At 45.6% G+C, this 27,803-nt stretch overlaps 1 protein-coding gene across 1 annotated transcript; it reads left to right on the top strand.

Annotated features, from left to right (window-relative positions):
• The first annotated feature begins 16,220 nt into the window (after window positions 1-16,220).
• fgf18a (fibroblast growth factor 18a) lies at window positions 16,221-24,741 on the top strand. The gene is made up of 5 exons (XM_041048072.1): window positions 16,221-17,329; window positions 20,889-20,928; window positions 21,090-21,270; window positions 22,962-23,068; window positions 23,205-24,741. The coding sequence occupies exons 1-5, from the start codon at window positions 17,298-17,300 to the stop codon at window positions 23,475-23,477; spliced, it is 633 nt and encodes a 210-aa protein (XP_040904006.1). The 5' UTR covers window positions 16,221-17,297; the 3' UTR covers window positions 23,478-24,741.
• The last annotated feature ends 3,062 nt before the right edge of the window (window positions 24,742-27,803 follow it).

Here is a 27,803-nt window from a genome sequence, read left to right as displayed (position 1 = left end):
GGCCGTCTAATTCCACTAATACGAAAAAATCCGCAGAGACAGACAGGTATGACACAGCAGCCACTACAAACACAAAGAGAGACATTACACACGCTCTAGTACACAATGAAGTGTTTAGTAAGGTTTAACTTTAACACATAACTATGCACCCATGCACACAGTTACACACACAACCTGAAACACCTGATTACTATCACATGCATGCTGTACATTTCCTAATCTACACACATGCACACAAACATGTGAATACACACAGATGCATGACCACCACATTTGAACCTACTCACACCAAAACAGAAATATGTACACAAAAAATGTGCACACACATACACACACAGCAGATACAAGTGTGTACACCCAAACACACACCTGCGGTTTCAGCCCAGCACACAGAGAACCTTTTAGTCTTCAAGCTGTCTGTCCCACTTAAAGTGAGCTCTGCCTGTGAAGAGGACCTGACAGACAGAGAAAACACACACATACACACATGCACACACACTGCGATGAGTACACCGCTGGAGCAGAAGACCTGACTAAGCTGAAATTCCCCCCCCCCCCCCTTTCCTATTTTCCATCTGCCTCAGCGTAGGAGAACCTGCGTGGGGAAAAATAATGCCCACCATACACACAGCACACTACTCTCGCTGTGACACTCCTTTAAACACACACACACACTGCTAACCCACTCTGTCAATCTCTACCGTTTCCCTCTGGTTTCTATTCACCGATTTCTTTCCGTGCAGCCTCTCAGTATTCCGTCTCCACTCGTGCTCCCATTTTCCTGAGCTCCAGCCTTATCTCTTTTTGGTACCCTATCTCTTCTATCTCTCTTCCTCCCTGCCTCCATCCCTTTGTCGTTTCTGTGGTGCTGTGTGGTTGACCAACAGCCAGGGAGAGACAAGTGCAGGAGTGCCGGCCAAACTTGCCTGCCTCTCTGCCCAAATTACATGGGACAGTCCCAATTACCCTGTGGCCAACCAAAGCATTTCCTGGGTTAGCGCTTGTGACGCGTGCCCCCCCTTTGCTGTGGTTACAGGGGGTGTCATTAGACGCTTGTTTTACTGCAACCCCAAGAACGTGCCCGCCGGCCGCATCCACGCCATGGGAAGCACGGCTGCAACGTTCCAATAACTTCTCCGGGCCTGATGGATGACAAATGGGAGAAGGTTAGGGGTAACTCTGGAGCTTGTAGTAAATTCCTGCTGGCCGAGAGGGAGATGCAAACAGAACATTGCAGGGAAAATAAGAAATTCTAGACAAGCTGCTGTGACTTCTGGGAAGCAAATAAACGCGAGCTGTAATGTTTTGTGGGATTCAGAACACTGAGATTAAATGAGGAGAGCTTTTGCAAAGGTTATCCCTAGTACTACGCAAGGTGTAAAGCAAGGATGTGGGAGGGAATAAGTTGTATATTCTGAGAAGTCTGATTTTGGCAGCAGTGCCGGAGGTTGAAAATTGGACAAAAAAGGCTGCAATAAAACATTCAGCTCGTAAAAAACTGTAAGAGATACAAATGATGAAACTGAGAAGAAGGCAGAGGAATGTTGAAGACAACTTAGACATAAGAAAAAGTTATGTTTTAGGCTTTACGCCATGGTCTTTATGCATACACAACGTGCCTGTGGATGCCAATGTGTGTGCATGTCCATGAGTGAGGGTGCATGTGACCACTAGTGGAAAATAAATAATAACTGTTTACTTAAGTAAAATGTTAATGTGATTTTCTGGACTTTTTCCAATTTATGCATTATTGTACTTCTACTCCACTGCTCCTTAGAGGAAAATATTATACTCTTTACTACATTTATTTAACAGTTCTATTTACTTTTTACTTTGCATGTTAACTTTTTTTATATTCAAAATATACAGTTAACTTATAAAATAGGTAGTGTTGTAATAGATGTAACAGCCCAAATGTTTATAAATATACACATGAAGTTTATTTTGCTGATAATATTCATGTGCTTTCCTCTAAGTAAAACCCGGAATGCGCAGCTTTAACTTGTAATGTGTATTTTTACGGTTAGGTGTTACTAAGGTTGAGGATTTGGGTTCTTCATCCACCACTGCACATGATACCACACAGGCGGTCCACGGAATGTCATAGAAAAATATTGAAAACATAAACCAAATTTCCATATTTTTAAATCAGGCCCCAACAAAGGAGAGGGAGAGTGGGAGAAGGGCAGGAAAAGAGAGAAAGAAATAGATCTCATGGAGGAAAGTAGGCAAACAGAGAAGGGAAAGAGTAAGCGACTGACGCACAGAGCGGGTTGAGGGTTTTGGGGGTGTGGGTGGGGGTTGCCTGGCGAGAGGCGTAGTGACGTAATGGATGAGAGGAGAGAGGGATTAGCTGAGTGACAGAGATGAAGGGATCCTCTCTGGTGTCACCCGTCCTCACTCTCACTCCGTCCATCATTCTTCGGGAGCATCATGGGGCTCTAGAGTGTGTGGCAGCTGTGCATGCCAGCTGTGCACAAGTGTACGTGTGTGTAATCAATTTGTTTGTATACGTTTCAAAGTCTGTTTATGCACATGTGTGTATTGTATGTATTAATATTCCTTCTGTCAATCTGTCATTATTAATGTGCACCATGTGTCTGTGTACAAAATGTGTGTTTTATGTATATATTCAGTGTGTGTGTGTGTGTGTGTGTGTGTGTGTGTGTGTTTGTATGTGTGCAGTGTGAGTCTACATGCAATGTGTCTACTTCTAGTTGCCCATCTGGTGCTGCTATGCTGTGCTGCTCAGCCAGCTCTCTAATAGCTCCAATAAGCCTGTGGTTTGCTGCCTCATACACACATGCACACACACACACACGCACACATATATACACAGATATGTACACACTGACACATAAATACACACACATACTTACACACTTAACACAAACCTTTACACACATGCTCCTCTCGCTGTTATTCTTCTTCCAAGAGAAAGAGGCCGAAAAATGACCATTTATTTACTTTGAGCTCTGGGGCTGCGGCAACATAGCCTGCCAGTACCAGAAAAGAAAAAAAAGAAAGAGTCAAAGAGCGAGGGGGGTAGCAAGGCAAAAGGTAGGCAAACAACAGAAGAGGACAGCAGGAGGAGTGGTGGATGAACAAGAAAAGAATGAGACAGAAAGAACTACAAGCTGAGAGAGAGAGGGAGAGGGTTTGCTGGTGGATGTGAAGTAGCGAGCTGTGGTTTGGTCCAGTGCAGCGCTTGGTTGTGTTACAGTCTGGCTGTGGCTTGTGTGGGTTGGGCTGAAGAAAGCAGGGAAACAAACCCGGGCAAGAAAGTAGCTGAATTCAGTCCGAGCACTTGAAAACACACGTTACAAGTGCTTAATAAACTTATCTTCCAAGTGATTTTTTTTGTTCGTGTTGAGGTTGTACAAATGTCTGATGAGACAAACTAAGATTCACCTCAAGCATTTCAAATATTTTGAGCCATATTTATGTTTGTCCAGCTCTGCTGGAGGGAGCATTCTGCCCTGCCCAGCCTGCTCCTGGCCCGACTGTCGGGGCTCCGTTCAGTAGCGCAGTGTCTTTCCAACGAGCAGGGCCACACTGGGTCCAGTTCCAACAAACTGAGAACTTATTTACATTCAGGGGAAAATACACCTTTTCAAATATGCCTTAGAACTCATTTCTAGCCAGAGAAATATTTCTACACATGTAAACAGGACAAATTGTCAGCTCAACTTTGACGTGATTCCCCTGGATGTGGTGGATTACGCTCAAATTCAAAGCCAGGTTGTTCCAGTTTATCCAACAAAACAGGTCTCTCTTCAACTAGATGTTTATTTGAATCCCATTGGGAAAAGCCAGGTGTTGCCAGAGTACACAAGCCTAATGTGGTTTAGGGAGTTTACCTCAGAGTGCAGACTACAGGTGCTTGTAGGAGTGTGCTGTGGTGCTCAGGAGATAAGATGCTGAGATGGGAGGAGAGCTTGTGTCCCACGACCCCTGAGCAATATGGTCCGAGTCAGCACAGAGATACAGAGAGCCAGATTGACTGACGAACTGACACATGAACACACACACACACACACACACACACACACAGACCTCCTGTCTACTCTGAAGGCCAAGGCTGCCACAGTTACCTGCTCTCTCTTTCTGTTCCCTCTTCTGCTCTTTTTCATCCCTCTTTCTCCCTCCCTCGTCTTCTGTTAATCTGTTCCAGAGCATTGTGATCACATGGAAAAAAAACATAGCAAGTGCACATATTTCCCCCTTAGCCAAGACTGAAAAAAACACACATAGGGGTGGGGTAGGATGTAGGGGAGGGAGGGGGGTATATGATGGGGAGAAAAAAAAGCGAAATAAACTGTTTATTCAAAGGCAGTGCTGAGCCCTTTTGTTGTGGTGGGGACCTGTCTTTTATTAGCAGCCTGAAAAGCCTTCAAAGGCTGGAAAGACAGAGGACATGCCAACAGACGAGTGTATACAAGGCAGAGGAGAGGGGAGGGGGTTGGGGAGTAGAGGGGGGAGATGGGAGAGAAAGGGGGGACGGGGAGATGAAGGGGACAAGGCAGAAAGGTTTAGAGAAAGGCAAAACGAATAGAGTCTGGGGACATGAATGGGTAGAAAGGTCTAGGGGGGAGCAATGGAGGAGGTGATGGAGGGTTGAGAACTTGAGACTGTGCCACTGGCAGTGAGGACACAGAGTGAAGGCCAGCGCAGAAGGAAAAGGGGGGGGGGTTCCTGGGACAATTCCAGATGGACCATAATATGGGGAAACTGTTCAGGCCTGTTCTCATATGTTTGCAGCTTATTACACTGGCAGCACTTTTACAGAACCTTGTTGTCAGTGTGTGTGCATGTGTGTCTGCAGGGGAGGTTAAGAGGAGAATGATGTTTTATATCAGATCTTGATAGTTTAAAAAAAAAAGCCTCTGGCAACGGCTGTTTGGTGTGTGTGTGTGTGTGTGTGTGTGTGTGTGTGTGTGTGTGTGTGTTGTGCCTAAATCTGCACACAGTTATGAGTGTGTGGTTGTCAGCGTGGTGTGTGGTAGGTGTTTATGCACATAAACTTACACGTGCAAGGGAGATGGATGTATTTGGGGATAGCTTGGAGAGGCAAAGGAGACATTCCCTCATTGCGTAACCTCATCTCTGTTATCTCTGCTCTCAAAGCAAACTGTCAATGCTGTTTTCCCACCTCTCTCTTTCTCCCTCTCTTTCTCCCCCTTTCTCTCTTTCTCTTACTCTTTCTGGATCAAGTCTTCAGGGGCACAGCCTTTTCACTTTCCTCGCCTCTCATCCTGCTTTCCATCTCATCTCCTGAGCATTCAATCTGTTTGTCTACTTTGGAAAAGTGCTGTGAAAGTAATGTGGCCACTATGATCCAACCTTAAGGCACTTTGTGTGTCCGTGTGTGTGTGTGTGTGTGTGTGTACTCACTCAAAATACGCTGATGGTATGAACCCTATGTGTGCGTATGTGCATAATCTATTTTAGTATTTGTGCGCTGTGTGTGTGTGTGCGCGCACGTCTGTGCACAGTGACCGCTCTTGAAGCCGAATCAAAGTGCTCTGCTTTCAATAAGAGTCACAATCAGCAAAGTGGCAGCAAGCAATGACATCACTGCAGCTGGGTCCCCAGCTGGAGCACAGAAAGGACTTTGGCAAGTGTGTATGTGTGTGTAAGTGAGTGTGTGTGGACGCATGTGTGTAACAGAGTCATAGACCAGTGTATGCATAGTTTATTTGTAATATGCATATTTCATGCAGTTCGTTAACTCCGTGGCACAGCAAAATGCAGGCAGGTTCATGCCAATGTAGAACCTTTCCTCGCTGCGTTTATGAGTGTGTGTGCGTGTGTGCATGTGTGTGTGTGTATGGTGGCTGAGAGCGTAAGTGAGATTTCCAACCTCAGTCGTCCCCATCAGTCTCTCTGCACATTCTGTGCCTTGTTTCTATTGGAGCAGACAGTGCTGCGGTGAGAAAAACAACAAGAATTTCATCTGTCATTGATTAAGCCCATTAACGGTGGTGTCTGATGTCTTTTACACTCATTCCACACACACCGACATGCAGCTGCGCTCACAAACACACAGAGTTACAGACACACACACACACCCTGACTCCCCCCGCACTGCACCGCTACCAAGACTACCATACAGTAACGGACACACCATGGAACATCATCAAGATCCACACCATTACTCTGCGTGTGTGTGTGCGTGCGTGTGTGCACACATGCGTGTGTGTGTTTGTGTTGGGTGTGAATAGATTTTCACACGCTAAGTCATGCAAGCCGGAAAATACTGATCATAAACTTCCAACCAGCATGAGCAACCGACAACCCCACAGAGAGCCAACACACACACATACACAAACACACACACACACACACACACCACGCTACTGGACGCACAAGCAACCAATGCGGTTCACACACATTTGTGTACACACACGCACAACCACGAAACTGCTCACATATGAACAAACCATGCTTTCAAACACACACATACGACACAGCCACTGAAAACACACTGCTACTGAGCATACCGCGCAACCAGACACTCCAAACTCACTAAACAAATGTCTGATGTTGTCACTCTGGTATTTACCACTCCACCACTGTCATTTTATAAGCCAGCCTCACTACTTCGAATGTGCAAGCATTGTGATTTTAGCTGCGTGCTGAAAGTACAACTCACATGATGTGACAGTTATTGGTTGAAAACAGAGCTGAAGTGCTGCAGCTCCACGGCGTCCGCAAAGTTTACGTCTCTGTTCCACTGCAGAATGAAAACAAAGGCGAAAAACTTCTGCTTAAGCACCTGGTGTGAGATGTTGTGATTTTCCCCAGGAGACACAGTACTCTTGAACGTGGTTTCCACACAATCCCAAAGTCAGTGTCACTATATGCTGAGAAGTCTTTGCTGCAGCCCGTCTGCCTCAGATAATATTAAAAGTCAGCTGATTCTGCTCTAGGCCAAACAAATATGGTTGTACCAATCAAGGTCCACTTACTAGTTTTTCCTCATGGTTTTCCACAGCAGATGTAGACATCTCAGTTTTCCCATTAGTCTGGGGTTTCAGTCTTCAGGCGCTGATTTTTTTTTGGTCATATTACTATTTCCAAGTCAAGAATGAACTTTCACGCTCAATTGAGAATATTATCCGTCATGGAGATTACAGGAAACTGTATGATGTGTATAGCTTCACTTGATATGCTAGTGCAGCCAAAAAAAAAAAAAAAGTAATCCAAGATTTAAATGTTTTACTCAATAAATAAACGTGATTCCCTTGGATGTGGTATAAAATTCAGGAGGTTAATCAAAAAGAGAAGAAACATTGACTGACACAAGTAAAACAGGAAATGAAACTGAAGGACAAAGCATGTAAACATAAAGTGTCTGACCTTTTCTTAAGGGATGAGCACCACTGTACCAAGGGATATTTCCTCATTTGGGCTTTTGATGATGGTAGAAGAGATGACTGTCCTCACACAGGTGCACGACTGACCTGAGGTCTGCTGACTGTGAAGGCGATAGCATTTTGAATCATTTTGATGCGACTGAATCATTAAGTGACCCCAGACCATCCTCGGTGGAAACACCTGCATTCGCTATGTTTTGACTTTATTCAAGAAGAATTCAGATGAAGAAAATTTGTAGCATTTAATATGAGTTTCTCTGTTCTTTTCCATTTTTGGGCTTTTATCCAATAAGTAGCTGTTTGGCTATCTATAGTCTAAGTTTCCTTTCACGTCAGACAGTGCAGTTCTCAACAGACCATCAGAGTCCAAAATACTTCCTTCATAATAAAGATTCTCCAAGCAAGCTGAATACAGGCTATTGAGCTGAAGAGAATCATTCAACTAAATGGTTGTCTACCAGCTGTCACTATTTGATTCATTCATTTTGTTATTGCAGAAGCTAAATAAAGTTATGACTTGCCTGATATAAAAATAGAGCTTGCAAAGCTTATGAATTTATCAAGACTACAATTTAAACATCCAATAATGTAACTGTGAGTTTTAAGCTAGTCAAAACCAAAATTAAATTATCATTTATTTATAAAATATACTATACGAAAATTGGCAAGTCCCTTTACAAGTTCTCCAGTTTGTCATCCTTTCTGTAATAGAATAGAACAGAATAGAATAGGAAAGGAAAAAACAGAGCTAAACACAAAGCATACAGCAGCACAGGAGAGGAGAGTGAAGCCAACAGCAGAGACCTGGGGGAACAGAGCAGTGATGAGGGACAGCTACCAGAGACACCCAGCAACACACATGGGTGTGCACAGCAACGCGCGCACACACCAGTGTACATGAGCCATAAAAAACACACATGATTATACACATAGATACACAGGCCAGGAAAGGGCAAGCGTGCAAATGTGGCCACGCGGCCCCTGCTCACGAGTACCTGCACACAAAAGTAATCACATGTACAACACACCTGTAGCACACATGCACGCACATATTTGTAGCAGTGCACTTATACAGACCGAGTACATAAACTCCTGCTTATTATTACGAATCCTGTCTCATCTGCACGTTTCCTCTCATCTTTCACCCTGTGCTTCTTTCTCCATCTCTGCCCTCCTTCTTCTTCATCTTCTTCTATAAAATCCCAGAGATCCGTCACATTCCATATTTCCATCGCATGAGACAGCCCCACGGCCTTGCCGCTCTCCAGAAGTCCACAGCTCTGTCCAACACACCAGTCTGACTCCAGAGTCCTGTCATGTGCTATAATTTAGCTCTTTCCAGAACGCTTTACTTTCCCTCTGACTGTCACTTCCCATACATCACTGTCATTCAGCTCATCTGTCGGGGGTCTGGGAAAAGGGGCTATGGGTGACCGGGCAGAGGTGTCATCAGATTCCTGTCTCAGTGTTTCTCGGTTGTTTCCTGTGCTCCTCCCTCTTTTTACCTCTCTCTCTCTCTCTCTCTCTCTCACACACACACACACACACAAACACACATATTTAACCTAAGTCTGAATGACAAAGGGCAGAGGGGAAAAGCAGGTGGGTTTACATGGAAAGAGAGGCTGAAGAGAGAACGGAAGAAAGTGACAGAAGCCAACAGAGAGAGTGTGAGCGAGGGGGGAAAGAGCGTGAGAGAACGAGAAAGAATGAGAAGAAAAGGGAGAATAAAACAACAGGCAAAGTGGGAGAGAAAAGGAGAGGGAGAAAGCCTCCAGAGTGCTTTTTCGCTCCAATGGGACAAAAGGTTACAGCATGACGGGGGTAGGTGTCAGGTGATGTGTGACAAGTCCAAATTAAAGATGACATAATGGCGGGGGCCCGGATGGGGTCCAAACTGGGGGCTGACTGAGATTGAGGGTGGGGGCAGACCGTGGCAACCAAGTCGAGCTGGGCCATGCTGGGCTGGGCAGCAGGGGGCTACCCTGCAGGCTCCTCCATATGGAACGCGTTAGCCTAGCGATTGCTAATGAAATGCAGGCTGACGTCAGGCAGACACCCACCCGTTGTTTGGCTGTTTAATTTGTTATAATATTTGTCTTACAAATGAGGATTTTGCCAGGACAGAGGAGGAGTAAGAGGCTACAGCCGCAGATGAACAGAAGGTGGTCAAAGAGTATTACAGTAAGAGCCTAATGTTAAGGCAACAAATGGGGGTTTGAGCATTTGCAGAGGCAGAGGAGGAAAAGCTAGGGGACTTAGCATGAGTGCTAACACAAGAAGGGCCAGGGCCTCAGCTGTCTAAGTGGGAGGTATAGTGACCGGAGGACTAGCATGGGTGTGTGCGCTGGAAAGGGAGGGGCTGCTGCAAGAGGCTCGGAGTATGTGTTAATTGCATATGGAAGTTTTTAGCATAAACAAACATTTCTGCATTACACACAACAATTTGCTTTAGGAATGCATCATTCAGGCTTCCCCTGCAGCTGCCTGCCTGTTTTATGCATCCTCATTTACAGTCTCTCAGTAAGTGTTAGTTTTTTATAATTCTCTCTCTCTCTCTCTCTCTCTCTCTCTCTCCCCCTGTCTCTCTCTCTCCTTCAAGCCCATTCACCCAGTTTCCAACATACAGAGAAGCCTTCCTAAAATAGGCTCAGTGGAGCAAGTTTAAGAATGCTTTTGTTATTCCAAAAGAAGTTGTGCTGTAATTGACCACCACCTGGGCATCTGGCAGAAGTCACAGAGAGCCGGAGAGAAGGGGATGCAGAGGGAGAGGAAGGAGCTGTGGATGGAAAGAATGAAAGAAACGACAAAACTGGGATGAATAAATGGAGACTGAAGAAAGACAAGAAAGGAGGAGAGATTAATGGAGGAAAGGGGGGTGAATGATGGAAAGTTTGTGTGCTATGCCCCTCTCTCTCTCTCTCTCTCTCTCTCTCTCTCTCTCTCTCTCTCCCTCTGTCTCTCGCTCTCCTACTCTGACATGTCAATTCAAAGGTGCTTTATTGGCGTGAGTAATGATGGGAGGTGTTGCCAGGGTAATTACATAGCACATTAAAGGGTTTCATAAACATTACAGTTCCTCCTCTGCCCGGTGGCAAGGCTAAAGGGGCAGGGAGAGGGAAAAAACAGAATGAGAGAAATGGACACAGTGAGAGGGAAGCAGAAGCAGCACAAAGGAGAGCAGAGAGGAGGATGTAAGAGTAAAGGGCACTTACTGGAGAGGAGGGGGAGGAAGAGAGCAGGGAGGAGTGTGGAAGAGATGAACAGAAAAGATGACAGGAGTGAAGGTTACCATGCTCATGGATTCCATCGCTGAGCGCCTGAACATGAAACAGGAAGAAAAAAAACAACATGCCGGATCGGCGTCCAACACAAACCACAGCTGCAATTCACATCACTATGCATGGAGAGCGCAGGATAACTCTCTCTCTTACACGCACACACACACTTACATATGCACACTGCAGCCATAAAACACACATTTATACAACTTTGTGCATACACTTGTTGACACAATCTTTGCATATACTTGTAACCATTCACACTATAGCCACAAACCCCACACACTCAGCTGCGCACAGTCTGTCACTGAGGGTCATGACACTCTCACTCAAACAAACACACACAACCACAAGGACCATAATTAAACAAACACCCACCCGGTCGCTCAGCGTTGCATATTTATGTACAACCTCATTGGTCAAAAGCAATTAACGTGTACATCCTCACAGAGCACCCCAACTGGCCCCTGCCAATCAGTGTCAGACAGCATGCAATGCCACTCCTGCTTTAAATCGCCATCACACAAGACATTTGGTGTTCACCCTGTAGCATTTTATTTTTAGTTTTGTGCATCTGAATGTCAAATTGAATATTCAGATGGTCGCCGTTGTCCCTGACATTTATTACCCTGGTTTAATTTTATTGGGACGGTCAGAAGTTCTTGATTTGACTTGGCCCCTGCATGAAGTTCTGTCATGAGTTCCTGATCAAGTTGATATATGATCCAGGTGCATAAATATGGCGCCTTCCAAGTTTGATGTCTTTGTTTTTTACATACCACTTCATCAATGCAAAGTGTCCAAACTTCAACAGGCAGTCTTGCCAGATGGCACAGAGGCGAAGATGAGACAGTCTTGCTGCTGGATCGCATGTGTTCTTGGATTTAAGGTCAGTGTTATGCATTTGGTTAATCTGAAAGACACAGATGTTTTGTATTATTAGACATATTGGCAAACCTCATCCACAACAATGACAATAAACTCCTGAAGCCACTGAATGAAGTCCATAATGAAAATCGTACCATGTATGCTGCTCAGAAGGCTAGTGTAGCCCAAAGAACATGACTACCTGAGCAAAATCCTCTCTGTAAAACCAGGATCTGGCCTAACAATGACAAGCTAGATTGCATGAATAATTACCCTGACACTAGTCCAAAGCTGCATCACATCCTCCAACTTGAAAGTGTCAAAGTAAAGTTATTCCAGTGCTTCAGCTGGGCTATGTATAGGGACAACAGCTGCAATGGATTCCAGGACGGAGGAGAGTAAACGTTCATATTCACTGGATTAATCTTGCTAAGCGAGAGAAGGGAGCAGGCTGTGCACCACCAACATCGCTGCTAATAAAAACAATATTTCGCTTTTCTCTTCATCTCACTTTTCACTTCGGCTCACTATCGCACAAACGGCTCCTCCGCTAATTAATTCCTGCTCTTACTTAGTTGCAGCTGTCAATTCTCTCATCTTGCAGACACGGACAAGTGGCGAACAGGTTCTCATTTCAAAGCCGGGAACACTGTACACATTCCACGACTTCGCATGGGCCCCCCTGTCATCAAAGGGCCTTTAATAAGTGTCTCATACATTTACACATTGGGGAACAGTTTAAACTTGGCCCATGATTAACAGAGTAGGGATATCTATCCCAGAAACCAATGTTAGGCTGACATCTCAACATCTGATGTGAAGTTTAAGATCCATGTCTGCAGGTATTAATCAAAGCCACAAGCCCCCTCTCTCTCCCTCCAGAGATCCCACATACACACAGGCCTGCCTCCCCGGTCCCTCCTCCCATCCCAACATATACAGCCCATACCTTATACACAAAGCTAATTGGACACAATCCACTGCACTTGACACATCTGAAACCCCCAAATCTGCACAGTGTGTCACCAGGATGATGGATTGCATTTATGCTGTTCAAAGTTTTCAAAGTGTTTAACACTTTAGAGCGCACTGCAGGGGGATGATATCGCCTGTCTGCCTTTGACTACCAAACCAAGGCATATCTAAACTTTACTCTTCACCCGCACCTCTACACACACGCACACACACACGCGCACACACACACACACACAAACTGTCATAATGAGGCAACAACTGGCCTGTGGCTCAGAGTGCTCCAAGCTCTGCATTAGGTTCCACTCCAGTCACCCATAACATAGAGTCCAGCACACCATGCCTCTCCTCCACGATGACCTTGGGGTCAGGCCAGAATGCCCTCATATAATGAGAGTGCTGTTTGGGGATTTGTTGGACTGTGATAGAGAAAGGGCAAGCGCATGCAATGCACCCTGGGTCTTTGTCTGGGTGCTGACGGTATTGACGAGCGCTGATCGATGTTAATTGCTAGACAGAATGGCCATATTGACCAGGCTCCCTGGATGAAGAAGCCTGCAGGCCCAGTCAAAGAGAGAGGGAGAGAGATACACAGAGAGAAAGCTGCTGGGCCCAAACCTACAGCATCTACAGGGCCCCAGACACACACACACACACACGCGCAAAAACACAAACACACACGGCTCTCATTCACTTTAATGAGTCGAGAGAGGAACACAAAGGCATAACGTCCATCAATGCCAAGTCTATTCAACACAACAGAGGGTATATGTAAAAAATATGTGTCCTGGTCTATGCCCCTTTGTGTGTGTTTGTGTACATGTGAGTGCACGTGTGTGCTTTTATGAATTATGTGTGTGGCAAAGTTGGCCTATATCAAAGTAAGATGGTTTCTGAGCATGGAGAAACGGGAAGGGGACATCCATGTATGTGAGGATGAGTGTGTGTGTGTGTTAGCTAAGGATCAATAGGCAGAAGCTGCAGAGGCAAAGACATGGGCAATCAATATGCTGGCTGCAAACAGAGGGAGGGACAGAGTGAGCAGATAAAAAACAGCCGGGGAGATTAAAGAGACAGATAAGGAGGACAGAAAATGTATGAGAGAAAGAGTGATGTGAAAGAAGGAGAGAGAGTGAGGAGAAAACAAGGCCTGGTTTGTTTTATCTCAGTTTTTCTTAACTTTATCTTATTTTGAGGTCCCTGTCCAGGTGAATGTTTATCATTTCTAAAGCCAGGTAACAATGAGTTGCATCCAATCCCATCTTTTTGCATGCACAAACACCAGCCGATCATTTTGTCCATCATCAATTCTAAAGACACAGCAAGCAATCAGTAATTTCTAAGAAGACTGACAATGAGAAAGATCTGGTAACTTACTGCAGGTGTGGACTTTAGTAAATGGACCTGAAGTCTTTCATTTGTCCTTGGTTTTCTCTTTGCACTTCAACCTCAATCTGAGTTCATTCTGCTGAGCCAGATACACTAACTCTTGTCTCCCAGAAGAATTTTTGTGTAACATAAATTTTATGGATTTACAGGGGGACTTAGATCATCTCAGCAACGGGATCCTTTTAGAAAATCTACAACTATCTACAAATCTGCTACTACTGTAAAAGTCAGGCTTTTGTGTCCAGTGTGTGTGAATGGAGTTGGGCTCTTCTTCTTCATGTGATAGTTCATACTCATACGCCATTGTACCAACATGTGCTGTAGTCCTCGTTCTGAACCCTTCCATCTGGGCTTAAGAGTACCAGACAGGCCCATACCTCATCACCAGAATGTGGTTCAAATCCCTCTCCACAACATTTACACTCGTGTCCCTTGCAGCAGTGCGGTGAGGAGCGAAAAAGCGCCCAGACACAGGTGCAAAGACGGAGAGAGCCAGTAGTAGGAAAGAAGGCCAGAGGTTTGTCTATAGAGCATGACTGGAAAGGCATTCAACCACAGTACCCCTACCCAGCCCAGCTCAACCCTATCCAGTCGCAGAAGTCTGTGTGTGTGTGTGTGTGTGTGTGTGTGTGTGTGTGTGTGTGTGTGTGTGTGTGTGTGTGTGAGTGATTTGAAAGTACAATGTTGAAAAGAATAAGCCTACATTTGGAGCCAAGATAACTGTCCCTGATGTATGAGGCCAACCCCCTCCCACCTCTATTACACACACGCACACACACGGACACACACACTTTTACTCTCTTTCCTTCTATTCTTTTTTTCTCTGCGCATGTGTGTGTGTGTGTGTGTGTGTGTGTGAGTGAATGAAAGGTATGGCAGGAGTGTTGTGTTGGCTTGGCTGACCGTCTGCGGTTGTGCGGCGGTGAGAGGGAGTTTTGGGAGCGCAGAGCGGGCGTTGCTGCCGAAATCCCTGAGAAATGTTCGTTTTGGATCCGTGTCCGTGCTTACATACCGCCCTCCCGACTGTCTCTCATTCTCCGTTTCATTTTCCCTCTTAAGGTTTAACTCAAAAGTTATGAAATGGAGAGTCAAAATACATCACTTGAAAGCGCGGCGACTCTGAAGGGTGTGCGCTGCCCTCCACCCTCCGCCCTGAGTCCGGGGCCACTGAGGCTGCAGGGGTGAGGTTATCTTCAGGGGAGATAATGGAGGGCAAGAAGTCCGCTTGGTTTTTTTTTTTTTTTAAAACAGATGTTCACTTAACTGAGGCAGGTGTCTTTGTTTTAAGAAGACTTTTCAGAAATAGAAGTTTTTGACACTTTCGGCCAGAGACACTTGGAAGAACCCTTTTTTTTTTGTTTTGTTTTTTTGCTCAGAAATTCGATTTTAAATCGTTTTCTCTGGAAACAAGTGAATTCCTCCCGATGCTATAACATCATTCTAATTGTTTCCAATGCGTTTTACTTGTTTTAAGAATTTCCATAAACAAATATTAGTTGAAACGAGACAGAATAACGCAGAAAATAGTCCAAAAGAAAATTGCCTGATTCTGGGAAATTATAGAAACAAGTTGGTTTGCATTGTAAACAAGTGAAATTATCTCACCTCATTACCAGATGTTTTTCACATAGAACGGAACACTTGTTAAAATGGATATTTTTGCAGTGTAAGTTTGGTCGGCATCGCATAGCGACTGACTAATCCCATTTTGATCCAATAAGTGTGCATGTGCGTGTGTGTGAGGGAGAGAGAGAGAGAGAGAGAGGTGGTGGTGGTGGTGGGAGGGAGTGAGGAGCGGAGGGAGGGAGGATTGATCCGCGTCTGTTAAAATCTTGTTCTGGTTTTTCTTGGAGTGAGGTCTGTGCCTGCCGACGCGCCTCTCCTGTGCAGCCCCCCTCAAGAAGAGCTTTTAATGGAAGGAAACCTTGGAATTTTTGAAAGGGAGAAGGATCTGCATAATACCAGTGAAGTGGATAACAACGCACTGGGTTCTTCTTGCGTTCTCTCTTGCGTTTTCTCCTCTGGTGTCTGAATGAAACACAGAGGCAGCTGTAAGGGGAAGAGAAACGGTGCAGGTTCTGGACTGGGAGTCGAACTGTCAGTGTGATTTGGGGTAAACACGTTTCCAGTGCGCCCGTTTTAACTTTTCATTTCTTCAGAAACTGGAGAGCTCGACTCCTCTCCTCTTGCACCGCGGACTTCGTTTTTCTCGGAACGAAGAGACTTTCGTGTTTTTCCCCCTTCAGAGAAACTGCTTAAACTTTCTACGTTTAAAAAAATAAATAAAAAGATCAGATTGCATTTTCCCCCTTCAAACACTTTGGAGGTGATGTCATCGTGCTGTGTTTTGGCTGGTATTGTGTCGAGAGGGCGCAGGGAGGACTACTGCAGCCAGGAGGTAACCAGCGGCTGAGGCGAGAGGGGAAGTCCGGAAAATCAGGTGCAAAGTGCGGCTGTCATTTCCTCGCTGAGTCGCGGGTGGCTGAGTCCGCCACCCAGTCACAGCTGTTCCCATCCTCTCCAGGCACCCCTCCCTCCCTCGTCTTTCTTTCCCCTTTATTATCCCCTCCCATTCTCATTCAGTTCTCTCCATATACCCCTCTGAGCTGGACCGCTCCGGGACCTTATCACCCTCTCTGTCGGACACTGTTGGTCGGTGTCACCTGAGCCACCCGTTGAGCCAGCGTGGGGGAGCAGACATGACCGAGGCAGCCTTGCATTATCCTGCGCCCGCAGAGCCCCCGTCTCCAGCTCGCCGTTTGCTCCATCAGCCAGCCCAGGTAGCCCACCTCCAACAGTTCCCGACCCTGCTCTGCTGGGACTAGACCTGCCTGTCTGTGCCGGGACAAACACTCCACCACTTTCCTTTATCATCTCACGTACTACAGAATTCGTTTTGGAGACCAGAAGCTTTCTGTTGCACTGAAACGTTACGCATTGGATTACGCAGAAGATTACGCACGCACCGCAGTTGTCCACGCGGCCGAGCGTAACTCTGAGGGTCAACAAGGTCGATTGGAGCTGGTTATCGCTGACGCGTGAGCGCGCTTTCACCTGTTCCTCTCTTTGTCGGGGACGCGCAGAGTTTAAAGCCCTAACCTTCCCCCTTTGCTCCCCCGCCCATCCGTCTCCACCGGTCTGGACAGCTGTTAGAGGTTGCCCGGCGGTCACAGTGGCACACTTAACCTGGCCTCACACACCACCTTGCCCGCGCCCGCACATTTACCCACGCCGGGGGAACCGGAGCACACCGCCGCCGATGCCAACGGGAGTGTCCACTGACTCTTTGACTCTGCACAACATCCAGCGGATTCAAAACACGCAGGGGAACTCTCCGGACTGTCGGACTGGCTCAGACCGAGCGAGGAGACTGTCTCTGGGCCAAGTTCCATAGTGGAGGGGGGAAGCAATGTGGCCCCTTCTTTCCACGCTGACCGTCTTGTAAGTCACTTTTACCACTTCATCATGTAATAATCTTTTGGTTGTTTTTTTTTTTTAATCCATTCAGGTTCTATCTCTTTTCTCAGTTGTTTAAACTAGTTTCAGGACAGGCCCAGCGACAGATGAAGATGATGGAGAGGAAGGTTGCAGTGTCTAACGATTACATCACTCCTCATCAGTCCCCATAGAAAACATGCCATGGAAGGCCCTGTTTTGATTGGCTGACAGGTCAAGGTCACTAGGTCAGAGTCAGGGCCATGTTACTCATAAAACCTGCCATAAACATCTCCATCACCATCTGTACTTACTTCAGGGATGGCCAAGCTGGCCCTAGAGAAGGCCATTTTCCCATCGCCAAGAAAATGCTTTTTTTTCCTATTGAAAATATTTCAGAAGTTGAGTCAAATAACACCAGCTTTATCTAGTGGGATAGGAAAATGATAAAGTGCCAAGAGCAAATCTAAGGGAGGAGGATACAGACTCGGGGGGTTTGACTTTGCCCATTCGAGGTGTGTCTTGTTAAAAGCCAAGGGATTTATTTTTCTTTCTTTGTGTCGGCTCTACTTCTCCCAGATGGCAGTCATCTCCAGATACTTCTCATTCCTCACACAACCTGGACAGGGTGTGTGCTGCTGCTGCTGCTGTTGCTGCTGCTGGTGTCTGCCTGGCTTTCTCTCTCTCTCCGTCTGTGTCTCCCTCACACTCTCTCCACTTACTCCCCTAACTGCCTACATCTGTCTTCCTGTCTTGCCTATACCCCTTTTTTCCACAGATACTTGCTCTGATAAAAAGTATGAATTAATAACTGATGAATGATGGCGCCCCTGGCAGTATCTGAGAAGGAGCAGCCTCACTGTTTAGTCTGCTGGTTTTAGTTTAGGTCTACCAGAGCCAATCATCTCGCCATTCATTTCCCTCTTGCCTATCAGTTCTACCACAGCCACTTTGCTTCATCCACATGCTGTTTTACCAACATGATCAGAAGTTTTTAGCCAGTGGGAAAAGCCAAGGGCCTTTTGCCGCAACAACCTGTTTCTGCTCCTCTCCCAAAACCACAGCTCCAAGTCGAGGTCTTCCTCATTTCTAACCATTGCTCCAACATAGGCTCTAATACTGCTGATACCACTCGCACACCCTCTAGCCTAACCACTATTCTTCACCGAGGCCCACTGCTGAACATCTGAAACTCTTGCACTGTGCCGAAGCCCACTGCTCCAGTGTTGGCCTACCACGCTAACCACTGCTACACACAGCCGAAACCACCGCTCTGTGCTGAGTCCCACCAGGCCGACCGCTCTCACTCCACGCTGGTGCCCAGTCCTCGGTGCTGAGGCCTGCTAGTCTAACCGCAGCCTCCATATGGTAGATCTGCTGGGACGCAGGTTTATGATGTCAGACCCTTGCTTGTTTTGGCAGCCAGCCAAGGCGCACCGGGCTTTCCCTCTCTCCGTACCTCCTTCTGTCTTTACTCTCCCCGACTTCTACTCTGTGCTCTCTTATTCTCTCGTTTTCTCATCCCTCCCCCACCCCCGGCTGATCCTGTCTCCCTCTTTCCTCTCTCCTTCTCTTTCTCTCTGTGGCTGGCATAATATGGAGTGTCTGTGGTTTTTGTGGGAGCGGGGGAATCCAGTGCTGAGGCACTTTTCCTGCAGTGTCCTCGGCGGCAGTGCAGCCGTGGTGTTTTAACAGCTGAGAGTCCTCACAATGCACAGGCACTCAGGTTTTTTCGGCTGCGCAGGCAAAATGTGAGGGCCAACACTTTACTGCGTTGCCCAGGATGTCTGCATCTATTAGAAGGACTCAGGGGCCAACACACCAGCCATGGGAAAGAAATGTTGAGAAAGAGGAGGGAAAAGAGAAAGGAAACAAGAGACTTGTGATGGTACATACTTGTATGTGTGTGTGTATGTATGAGTCAGTCAGGAGGCAGTGACATCTGTTATGATGTGCGTGAGTTGAACCCCCTTCCTCTTCTTTCACATTATTTATCTTTTTGTCTACCTCTCACGCCAGACCACACTTTGTGGTTACACCGTTGTCTCTCATTTTGCCACTTTTCCTCTTCTTCCTTTGAGATGTAATCTTAGTCTTTTTTTGACCTTCTCTCCTCAGTCTCACATCTGTGCATCTGCCCATTCTTTCTGATTTTTATCTCCCACCTCTTTTATTCACTGTCAGCCTTCCCTGGCTTCATCTCCCCCCATTTATTCTTACATCACCTTCCTCTGAAATGTTTTCTCCCTATCCCTTTGTGTACCTCTCAGTCTACCTCTCTTGCTATCTCCCTCTCTCAGCAGCGCGTATGTCTTTGCTTTGGCCCAGCTGTCAGCTGCATGCTCCTCCTGTACACACACACACACACACACACACCCTGCACACATCTGCACATCTGTGTGCATGCCCATGACAGTGTGGAGGAGTCGTCCTGCTAACCCCAAACATAAAGGAAGATGGGAGGCATGGAACGATAGGAGAAAGAGTGGACGGAGAGGGAGGGATAAAGTAGAGGAGAGAGGGAGGACGACAAGTCAGAGAAAGTGAGTGGAGCAGAGAGACTGAGAGAGAAAGAGAGAGAGAAGAGGCATGCAGAGAGATAGCAAAAGATGAGGTGGGGAAAGACAAAATTCGTAGAATTGCTTTTCAGCCCACACACTTGGTTCTGAACTTCATCAAGTCTTCAGCCACTAATTCAGAGCAGTTCAAGGACTGCCAGAGTAGATTTTGCGCAACACAATCACTCCCTTACTAAAGCTGTAAATAACATTTGATATATCCAAGGTCAAGGTCTAAACTTCAATTTAGCAATGTGATAAAGTGAGAAGAATTTTAATTGTAAGTGTAACCAGCTGTTTCGATCATAAATGTCTCTAAATGTTCTGATAGTCAGTAAGCACTACGAACAAATACAGAAAAGTTTTGTTTTCAAACGGGTAATACACATTAATTCTGCCTGCTACATCACCATGATTACTCCTCACCAATTGATTCCTCCATAAATCATCTTTCCACACATTTTGGTAGCTCATGTTCTCACTTATTCATAGCATCTCTAAACGTAACCACAGTCCGCCGCTCTCCAAAGCCACATCACAGCAGAGTGTACACCTGTAGTCCAGCCCAGCTGTCTACATACACAGAGCAGCCAAATAAGCCAGCCGTTTCCCTTAGATGTCCAAACCAAAACATGTTCTAGTTGTCTCGGCATGTTTGCCATTTTGCCACGGTCCAATCAGGTCATTTGGAGGCCAGATTTTGGTGTGGCGAAAGTCACCAACGGGTCAGAAAGTGGGTTTGGACAGAAGGCTGGTAGCATTACTATAAACAGTGCTGTGGGTGTTGTCTGTCTGCCGATCCCTGGACATCTGCCCGTCTGTATGTCGAGTCGCTGTGCCAGCCGCACACCCAGCAGTGTGAGTAATCACCCAATAAGGAAAAGAAACGTTGAACAGCAAAGAACGGCAGAGAAGAAAGAGATGGAAACGATGGTGTCAAGCCTGTCTCTTCCAGCATTCAGTGTTGCTTACATACTTCTAAACTCATCTGTTTCTACTTTTTCCAGATGTATCCAGATGTTGCTGGTGATGTGCAATCCATTACAGGTTAGAGTCTGCATGCATGACAAAGAGTGATTGTAAGATAAGTTGAATATTGGTCGTACATGTACTTTTTCAAGCCTGTTCATGACTCTCTGTATCTGTATGTGTGTGCCAACTTGTGGGTGTGTGTCTGCCTCTGGGTGTGTTTGTGCGTGTGTTCCCAGCAGGTACTTGGCGTGGATGGAGTCAACTTCAGCGTGCATGTGGAGAACCAGACACAGGTGCGAGACACCATGAGTCGGCGACAACACCGGGTCTACCAGCTCTACAGCCGCACCAGCGGCAAACACGTCCAAGTGCTGGGGCGCAGAATCAGCGCCCGAGGAGAAGATGGAGACAAATATGGTAAGACACACTCACAGCGAACACTTTGGTGAATGTGAACGTACGCACACTGAGAAAGATGCTTACTTGCACACACATGCAAGCTCACACACGGCTGCAAGTACAAAGACTGAAAGGTTGACCAAGTGCATGCATGAGCGGATACAGAATGCAACTGTGCAGGCGCACTCACAAAAGCACACACACATGCCTCCCTGGGCTTTGGCAGAGGGGCAGTGGAGCTTGTCTTGGGAGTACAAAGACCTCATCGACTGGCTGCTGACTCAATGATTCACAAGAGAGCAAAAGAAAGAGAGAGAGAAAGAGAGAAAGAGAGAAAGAGAAGGTGTTGGTGGAAAAAAAAGTGTGAGTTAGAGAGAGAAGCCTAGCAGGTAGAGTGTTGGACTGAGTGTTAGAAACTCATCTCCTTCATCGATCCCTCCATTGATTTCTCATCCTCCCTGTTGTCTCCTCTGGATTTAAAACAGCAGGCTTCCTCTCCCTCCCCTCCCTCCATCCTCTAACACTCCTTCTGTCCATCCCCCTCTCCCTCCCCCTCCTCTCCACCTTCTCTGTCTGTAATGATGTCTAACCCATTCTTAAACCACACACAGAATCAATGGGCAGAAGAAAGCCAAGCCATAAAGCTAGAGTTCACGTTTCTGTATGTGTTCCTGCGGTGGCTCATGTTGCACATGCTGTCCATTCACAAACATGTCAGGCTGCTCTTCGCGCCACTTCAAGCCATAGGTGGGATCACAGATGTCTGCTTTTGTGAAAAATACCACTCGAAAAAGATGAAACATCCACTAAAAAATTGACCAACTGTGAGGTATTACACAGGGCAAACAAGAGCACAGAGAGGGAAGAAATAAAGCAAAGCAGGGGCGGGTGCATGAAGGTACAAACATGAAGTGAAAGAGCAGAAGGGAGACAAGAGGAGAGTTGGGGGAAGAGAGAGGAAGTGGGCAAGAGGGAGGGAGGTATTGATTTCTCTTGACCCCTTTGTTGACTAAGGTCATGTAGGAACCATTTTAGGGATTTATTTTTAAACAGGCACAAGCGCTGTCTGAAGATGTGTGGTTAGTGAAGCAGTGTTGCCTGGAAGGATGAAGAAGCATGCACCTGCGCACACACACAAACACACCGGGGTACACACGCATGCACGCAGCTTAAAACAACAGTATCGCAGGCACTCAGTGTTCTCCCGCTCCCCTCGGCCCACCATGCTCCGTCTACTCTTGGCTGTTATCTTTTTTACGAGGCCCATTTGTGGTCAGCAGCCTCACATCCATGTGTGTGACCAGGCTTATCTGACAACCATCTGTCCAGCCAGAGACATTTACTTCTGTCTGTGATTTATCAACACATTTAATAGCAACTATGAATCCTAAAACTGTTATTCAATGTGAAGGTTTTGTCTGATTTAAAAGCCAGATCTGATTTAATGGTGGCTGGTAATCTGTGCAATTATTGCCACACTACTTGGCGCTGGGTCTGTTAGTGTTACTGCTGGGAATGTATAAAAAGTTATGCTTGAGTGTTGAAACTAAATGATCTCTAAATTTGAATGTATCTAATTTTTCTACCCCTGATATTTGTGTGGCACAGCCTAAAAAACCAGCGAAATTCTTTACATACAGCATACTTTATTTTTCTCTATTGCCTGTGGCTCTAATGTCTGTCTGTCTCTCTGTCTGTCCCTTCACAAGCCCAGCTCGTAGTGGAGGCCGATACCTTTGGTAGCCAGGTGAGAATCCGGGGCAAAGAAACCAATTTCTACCTGTGCATGAACCGCCGTGGCAAACTGGTAGGAAAGGTGAGAATCTTTTTTATAGAAATATGTTTATTAGTATCTTTTTATCTTAGTTTCCTGAACAGCCTCTCTTTGTTTCTCCCAATGTGTGTGTGTGTGTGTCTGTGTGTGGGTACCTGTGGTTTCTCTGCTCTCTCAGAAGGCCAGTAATCGAAGCGCTGACTGCGTCTTTGTGGAAAAGGTTCTGGAAAACCACTACACAGCTCTTATGTCAGCGCGCTACACGGGCTGGTATGTGGGCTTCACTAAAAGAGGGCGTCCTCGCCGTGGCCCCCAAACACTCCCCAACCAGCAGGACGTGCACTTCATGAAGCGCTTCCCGCCTGGGGAGCAGCCTGACCTCACCACTCCCTTCCGCTTCACCACCATCAGCAAGCGGGGCAAGAAGGTGCGCGCTACTGGGCCCCGCTAGTAGTGGCTAATGCTAGCACCCACTGTCTTGTCATCCAAAGTCTTGACCTGAGCCTGCCAATGGCTAACCCAGTCATCTCTTCTGTCACACACGACTGAAAACCTCCCTTTGTTGGGGCAAACATTGACCAGTAACTTGATGAATCATTCACGGGGTTTAGCTTTACACCTACTAATTTGCCACTACAGCCCCATAGATAGTGGTCATTCCTCTCAGTTTTAGTTCCCTTACTGGACTAACTGGACCATTACTGGTCCATGGCTGGAAGCTCTACGGACCTGGTCTGTTTCCCTTCACTGGCCAGAAATACTTAGAGGGAACCTGAAGGGCAGCCAGAGTCCCAGGCTCTACAAAGGCCTTTATTCCCCAACCACAAAAACCACAAGGCCCTCATGTCTCCTGTTCTGGACCAGCTGGACACTGTCCAGTAAGGGATTACAACTGGACCATACAGAGAGAACAAGGGTAGGAAAGACTGAGTGAACAAGAGAGTGGGTGCTTAGCCTACGGATAAAGGGAAAACAGGAAGGAGAGGACAGCAAAATGGCGGAGTGGGCAAAGGGATAGAGTGATCTGCACAGATCAAATGGACCAATAATGGACTGTTGACATGTGACGCACTTATTTGTCTCACTGCTAAATTTGTGGGAACCTGTGAGACTGTTGGATGAATGGAAGGATGGATGACAAGAGGATGAATGAGGGAATGATCGACTTACTGAATAAATGCATGTTTGTAAGAAGAAGACAAGGAAATGTATGTAAGGGTGTGTGTGCGCTTGTGTGCGTGAGTGAGTGCACCAACAACCATGTGTGAAGCTGGATCACGAGGGACTCTGGAAAGGGACCATCCAGTCCCTGCATGAACCCGTGACAACTCACCGCAGGGACTGAAGCTTTAGGAACTGGAATGTATAAAAAAAACCAAGCTGCACCAAATACAGCCAGCCAATCACAGCAAACCAAACCAACGACCAACCAAAGACAACTGGAGACCGTCTTCGTGACTCCTCCCCATGCCCTGCCCCCCACTTCCCCCAAGGACACAACACCCTCAGCTTATAGGTGCAGAGGGTGACAAGCGCAGGGACAAGCACGGCGGGGAGGGTGCCTTCTCTATTAGCATTGCTATAGAAACGACCCAGGGGATGATGCTCCTGTGCGATACCGTGGATACAGAGTGCTGCTACCAGGACATTCAGTGGAACAAACCAAAGTCTCATGCATACACACAGGAGAAAAAATATTAAAGGGAACAATTTATTGAAAGTTATATATATTATATATATAAAAGAAGACAGAAACCCTAAATAAGCAATCTTACTATGATGGTTACTATAATTATTATGATAAAATTATTTCATTTATTTATTTCAGCTCTGTGTGCAGCAGTCTTTCTCGACTCAGTAAACCTTACAGAAACATTTCCTGTGTCTCCAAGCCTCTTTAAACTGCTTTTTCACATACTCTTTGCTCTCAACAAGTGGACCTGTCAAATTCACTGTTGCTCCAGATGTCGTTGGCTAACTTTATCAATCAGTTAGTTGATCAACAAAAAAGAAGATTGGCAGCAATTTCAATAATTAATAGTAGTTTAAGCCATGTTTAAAAAAAGGCCCAACATTTGTGATGTAATTTGATGGTTTTCTCGGTTTTTATATAATTTTGAACTGAATATTTTTTAGCTTTGGAATACTGGTTAAACAAAACAAGAAATCTGAAGATATCACCTTGGGCTAGTATTAGGGTTGAGCAATATGATGAGAGATTGCACCAGTCATTGAGCAGGAATGATTTATGACAGTAATCAGTTTATAGAATCAATGTACCTTCATTTTTGAGGTATTTTATTCACTGGATCAACCACCTTGTTGTCTTAGTCATAAACAACTTTTCATTTGAATTTACAGGAAAATTTACTGGATCACAATAGATTTTATCCCCATTGCCTACTCCTAACACACATTTTCACTATTTTATTTCTAGATGAAAAGACTGATTTTTTTTTTTTTTTTTTGTAAATGTTCATAAAAAATTAGTTGCAAAATTTGACTTGAAAATCTGTATCAAGTATCAGTCTGAGCAAGTAACAGAGGCTAATAGCAGACTGTCATGCAATGACAGAAACTTCTCTCTATTGCTTCCAAAGACAGAGAGTTTCTTTGAAACTATGAAATTCTGCATTTCCCACAACAGCTCATGATAAAACTGGGAAAATTCTTTGACCAGCAAATTTGTAATAGAGACAAGGTGCAAGCACTTGAAGGCCACAGAAGAATGGATTTCCAAGTTTTCATAGTTCTTGTTGGTTTGGCTTGAGGTAGTCGCTGAAGCTTGAATCTCAGATATTAAATTACATGACAAATAGAAATGTAAGGTGGCTCCACTCAGGAGCCCCTTGAAATTGCCTAAAAAAAACTGTTGAGCCCCAATTGTTGTGCAAAAATCAACAGTGGGCGCCACATTATAAAGTTAAGCCATGAATATGCAGCATGAAGGGTCAGACATAACAGTGGAAGGGAAACATGCAGTAGTTAGAGTTTCATAGCTGCTTCTGCTCTCATCTATTCTGCTCTTATCCCCCCATCCCTCCCCTTCCTTCCCTGTCCTAGCGGGAGGTCACTGAAGAGATGTCGCTGCCAAATGACCCAATCATGCCGGCAGACACAAACAGCTGACTCAGGGGGAAAAAAGGGTTGTACCAGAGGATTCCTATTGCAAGGCAGCAGGAATCCATGCTGGGGGGGGGGGGGGGGGGGGTGTAAAGAGGAGACAGTGGGGTGGGAGGGAAACGGGGTGTGGGGGTGGGATAAAGAAGAGCGAGTAGGGGGGTGTCGGTGGTGGGGTGAGTTGTTCACTTCTGGAACGTTGCTCCAGTTCCACTCGGGAATGATGGAAATATCCCGCGTAGCCAAACCCAGAGTGGAAGGTGTATGGTAATCATGTCGGGGAAGGAATGCCAAATATGTGCGTGAGAACGGAGCTGTGACCTGAGAGCTGCAGGAATTATGGGCCAAAATCCCACAGACCCAGAGGAAGCACACACACCCATATCCAACACATACACACATCATATACTAATGGTGCTCCACCAAGCACAAATCCATCCCACATAACTTATTCCCAGAATTTGAAACATTCTACTATACTGAACTAAACCCAGAAATGTTAGAAAACCAACCCCATCAGCAGGCCAACTCCCCTCCTTCTCCTAGCTGAGAGAATACACACTGTGAAATAACCAGGCAGACGTATTATGGAGCTTAAATACACTTGCCAGAGCTTTGCTATAACTGCACCACTTGCATTTCAAACATACATTTCTCCTTTCACAGTTATGGTGTTTACAAGACTGAGTATGTGATCTACTGTAACAGGTTGTTTAGACTCCAAACTTGGCTTCCAAAAAGCCTAGGTCTCATAAACAGACTGAACTGTGGGAGATAGCTGAGTTTATACTTCCACCTGGTGGCCATCCTTAATACAGTCACCACACAATACAGTCAAGCCAACATTTGTTTCTTGTTAAATGACTTCAATCAAGTTTAAGTTGTAAAGAGTAACAATCACAAAAATAAGTTTTGCACACTGGAAAGTCTTACAGGTGCATAATGTCAAAACTATTGACAGTGAGTTGTGACATTTAAAAAATGTGTTCTTAAGTGAAACAAAGGTGACTTTAAAACTGAGACTTTGTGGATGCAAACTGGCCTTGAATAGTTTGACTTTATACAACTTTTGAATTTTGCAAAACTGAAGAATTCTGCACACTGTCAAACACTTTTACTCATTTGGTAAACGTTCCATTTCGACAGTCTAATTTAATTTCACCCCATGAAAGTCTGAGGACTGGAACATTTTTAATGAAGTGAGTTGAAGTGATTCAAAAAATAAAAGTAATGTAAGGGCCAGTTTGTATAAAGTCAGGTAACTTTGTTTCATTTGTTACTCACACACATCTTTTTATACTTGGAACAAAATGTTGTCATTTTCAAGAAATGGTGTGCATGTGTGCTGCGTATCATGTCTTGAAAATATCTGTGGGCTACTACTAGATGATGATGATTAGGGATACACCAATCCACATTTTTTCACTTCCGATCCAATCCCGATAACTGAATTTGGATATCTGCCCATACCAATACTATTCCGATACCAGAGCTCTGTTTGCCTTAATATTATTATTATCATTATTGTTATTTTTACATGATGTTGTAATAAATCTTCTCCACAGGCAAGTATGATATGTATAAATGTATGCATGTATGTCCCAAAAGGCAACTTGAGGTAAGTAAGGTCAGAAAAACAGGAAGTCTTGTTAACAGT

This window comes from Toxotes jaculatrix, chromosome 10 (genome assembly GCF_017976425.1).
Source record: "Toxotes jaculatrix isolate fToxJac2 chromosome 10, fToxJac2.pri, whole genome shotgun sequence".
Classification (NCBI taxonomy): Eukaryota; Metazoa; Chordata; class Actinopteri; family Toxotidae; genus Toxotes; species Toxotes jaculatrix.
This window is presented reverse-complemented; position numbering and strand designations above follow the sequence as displayed.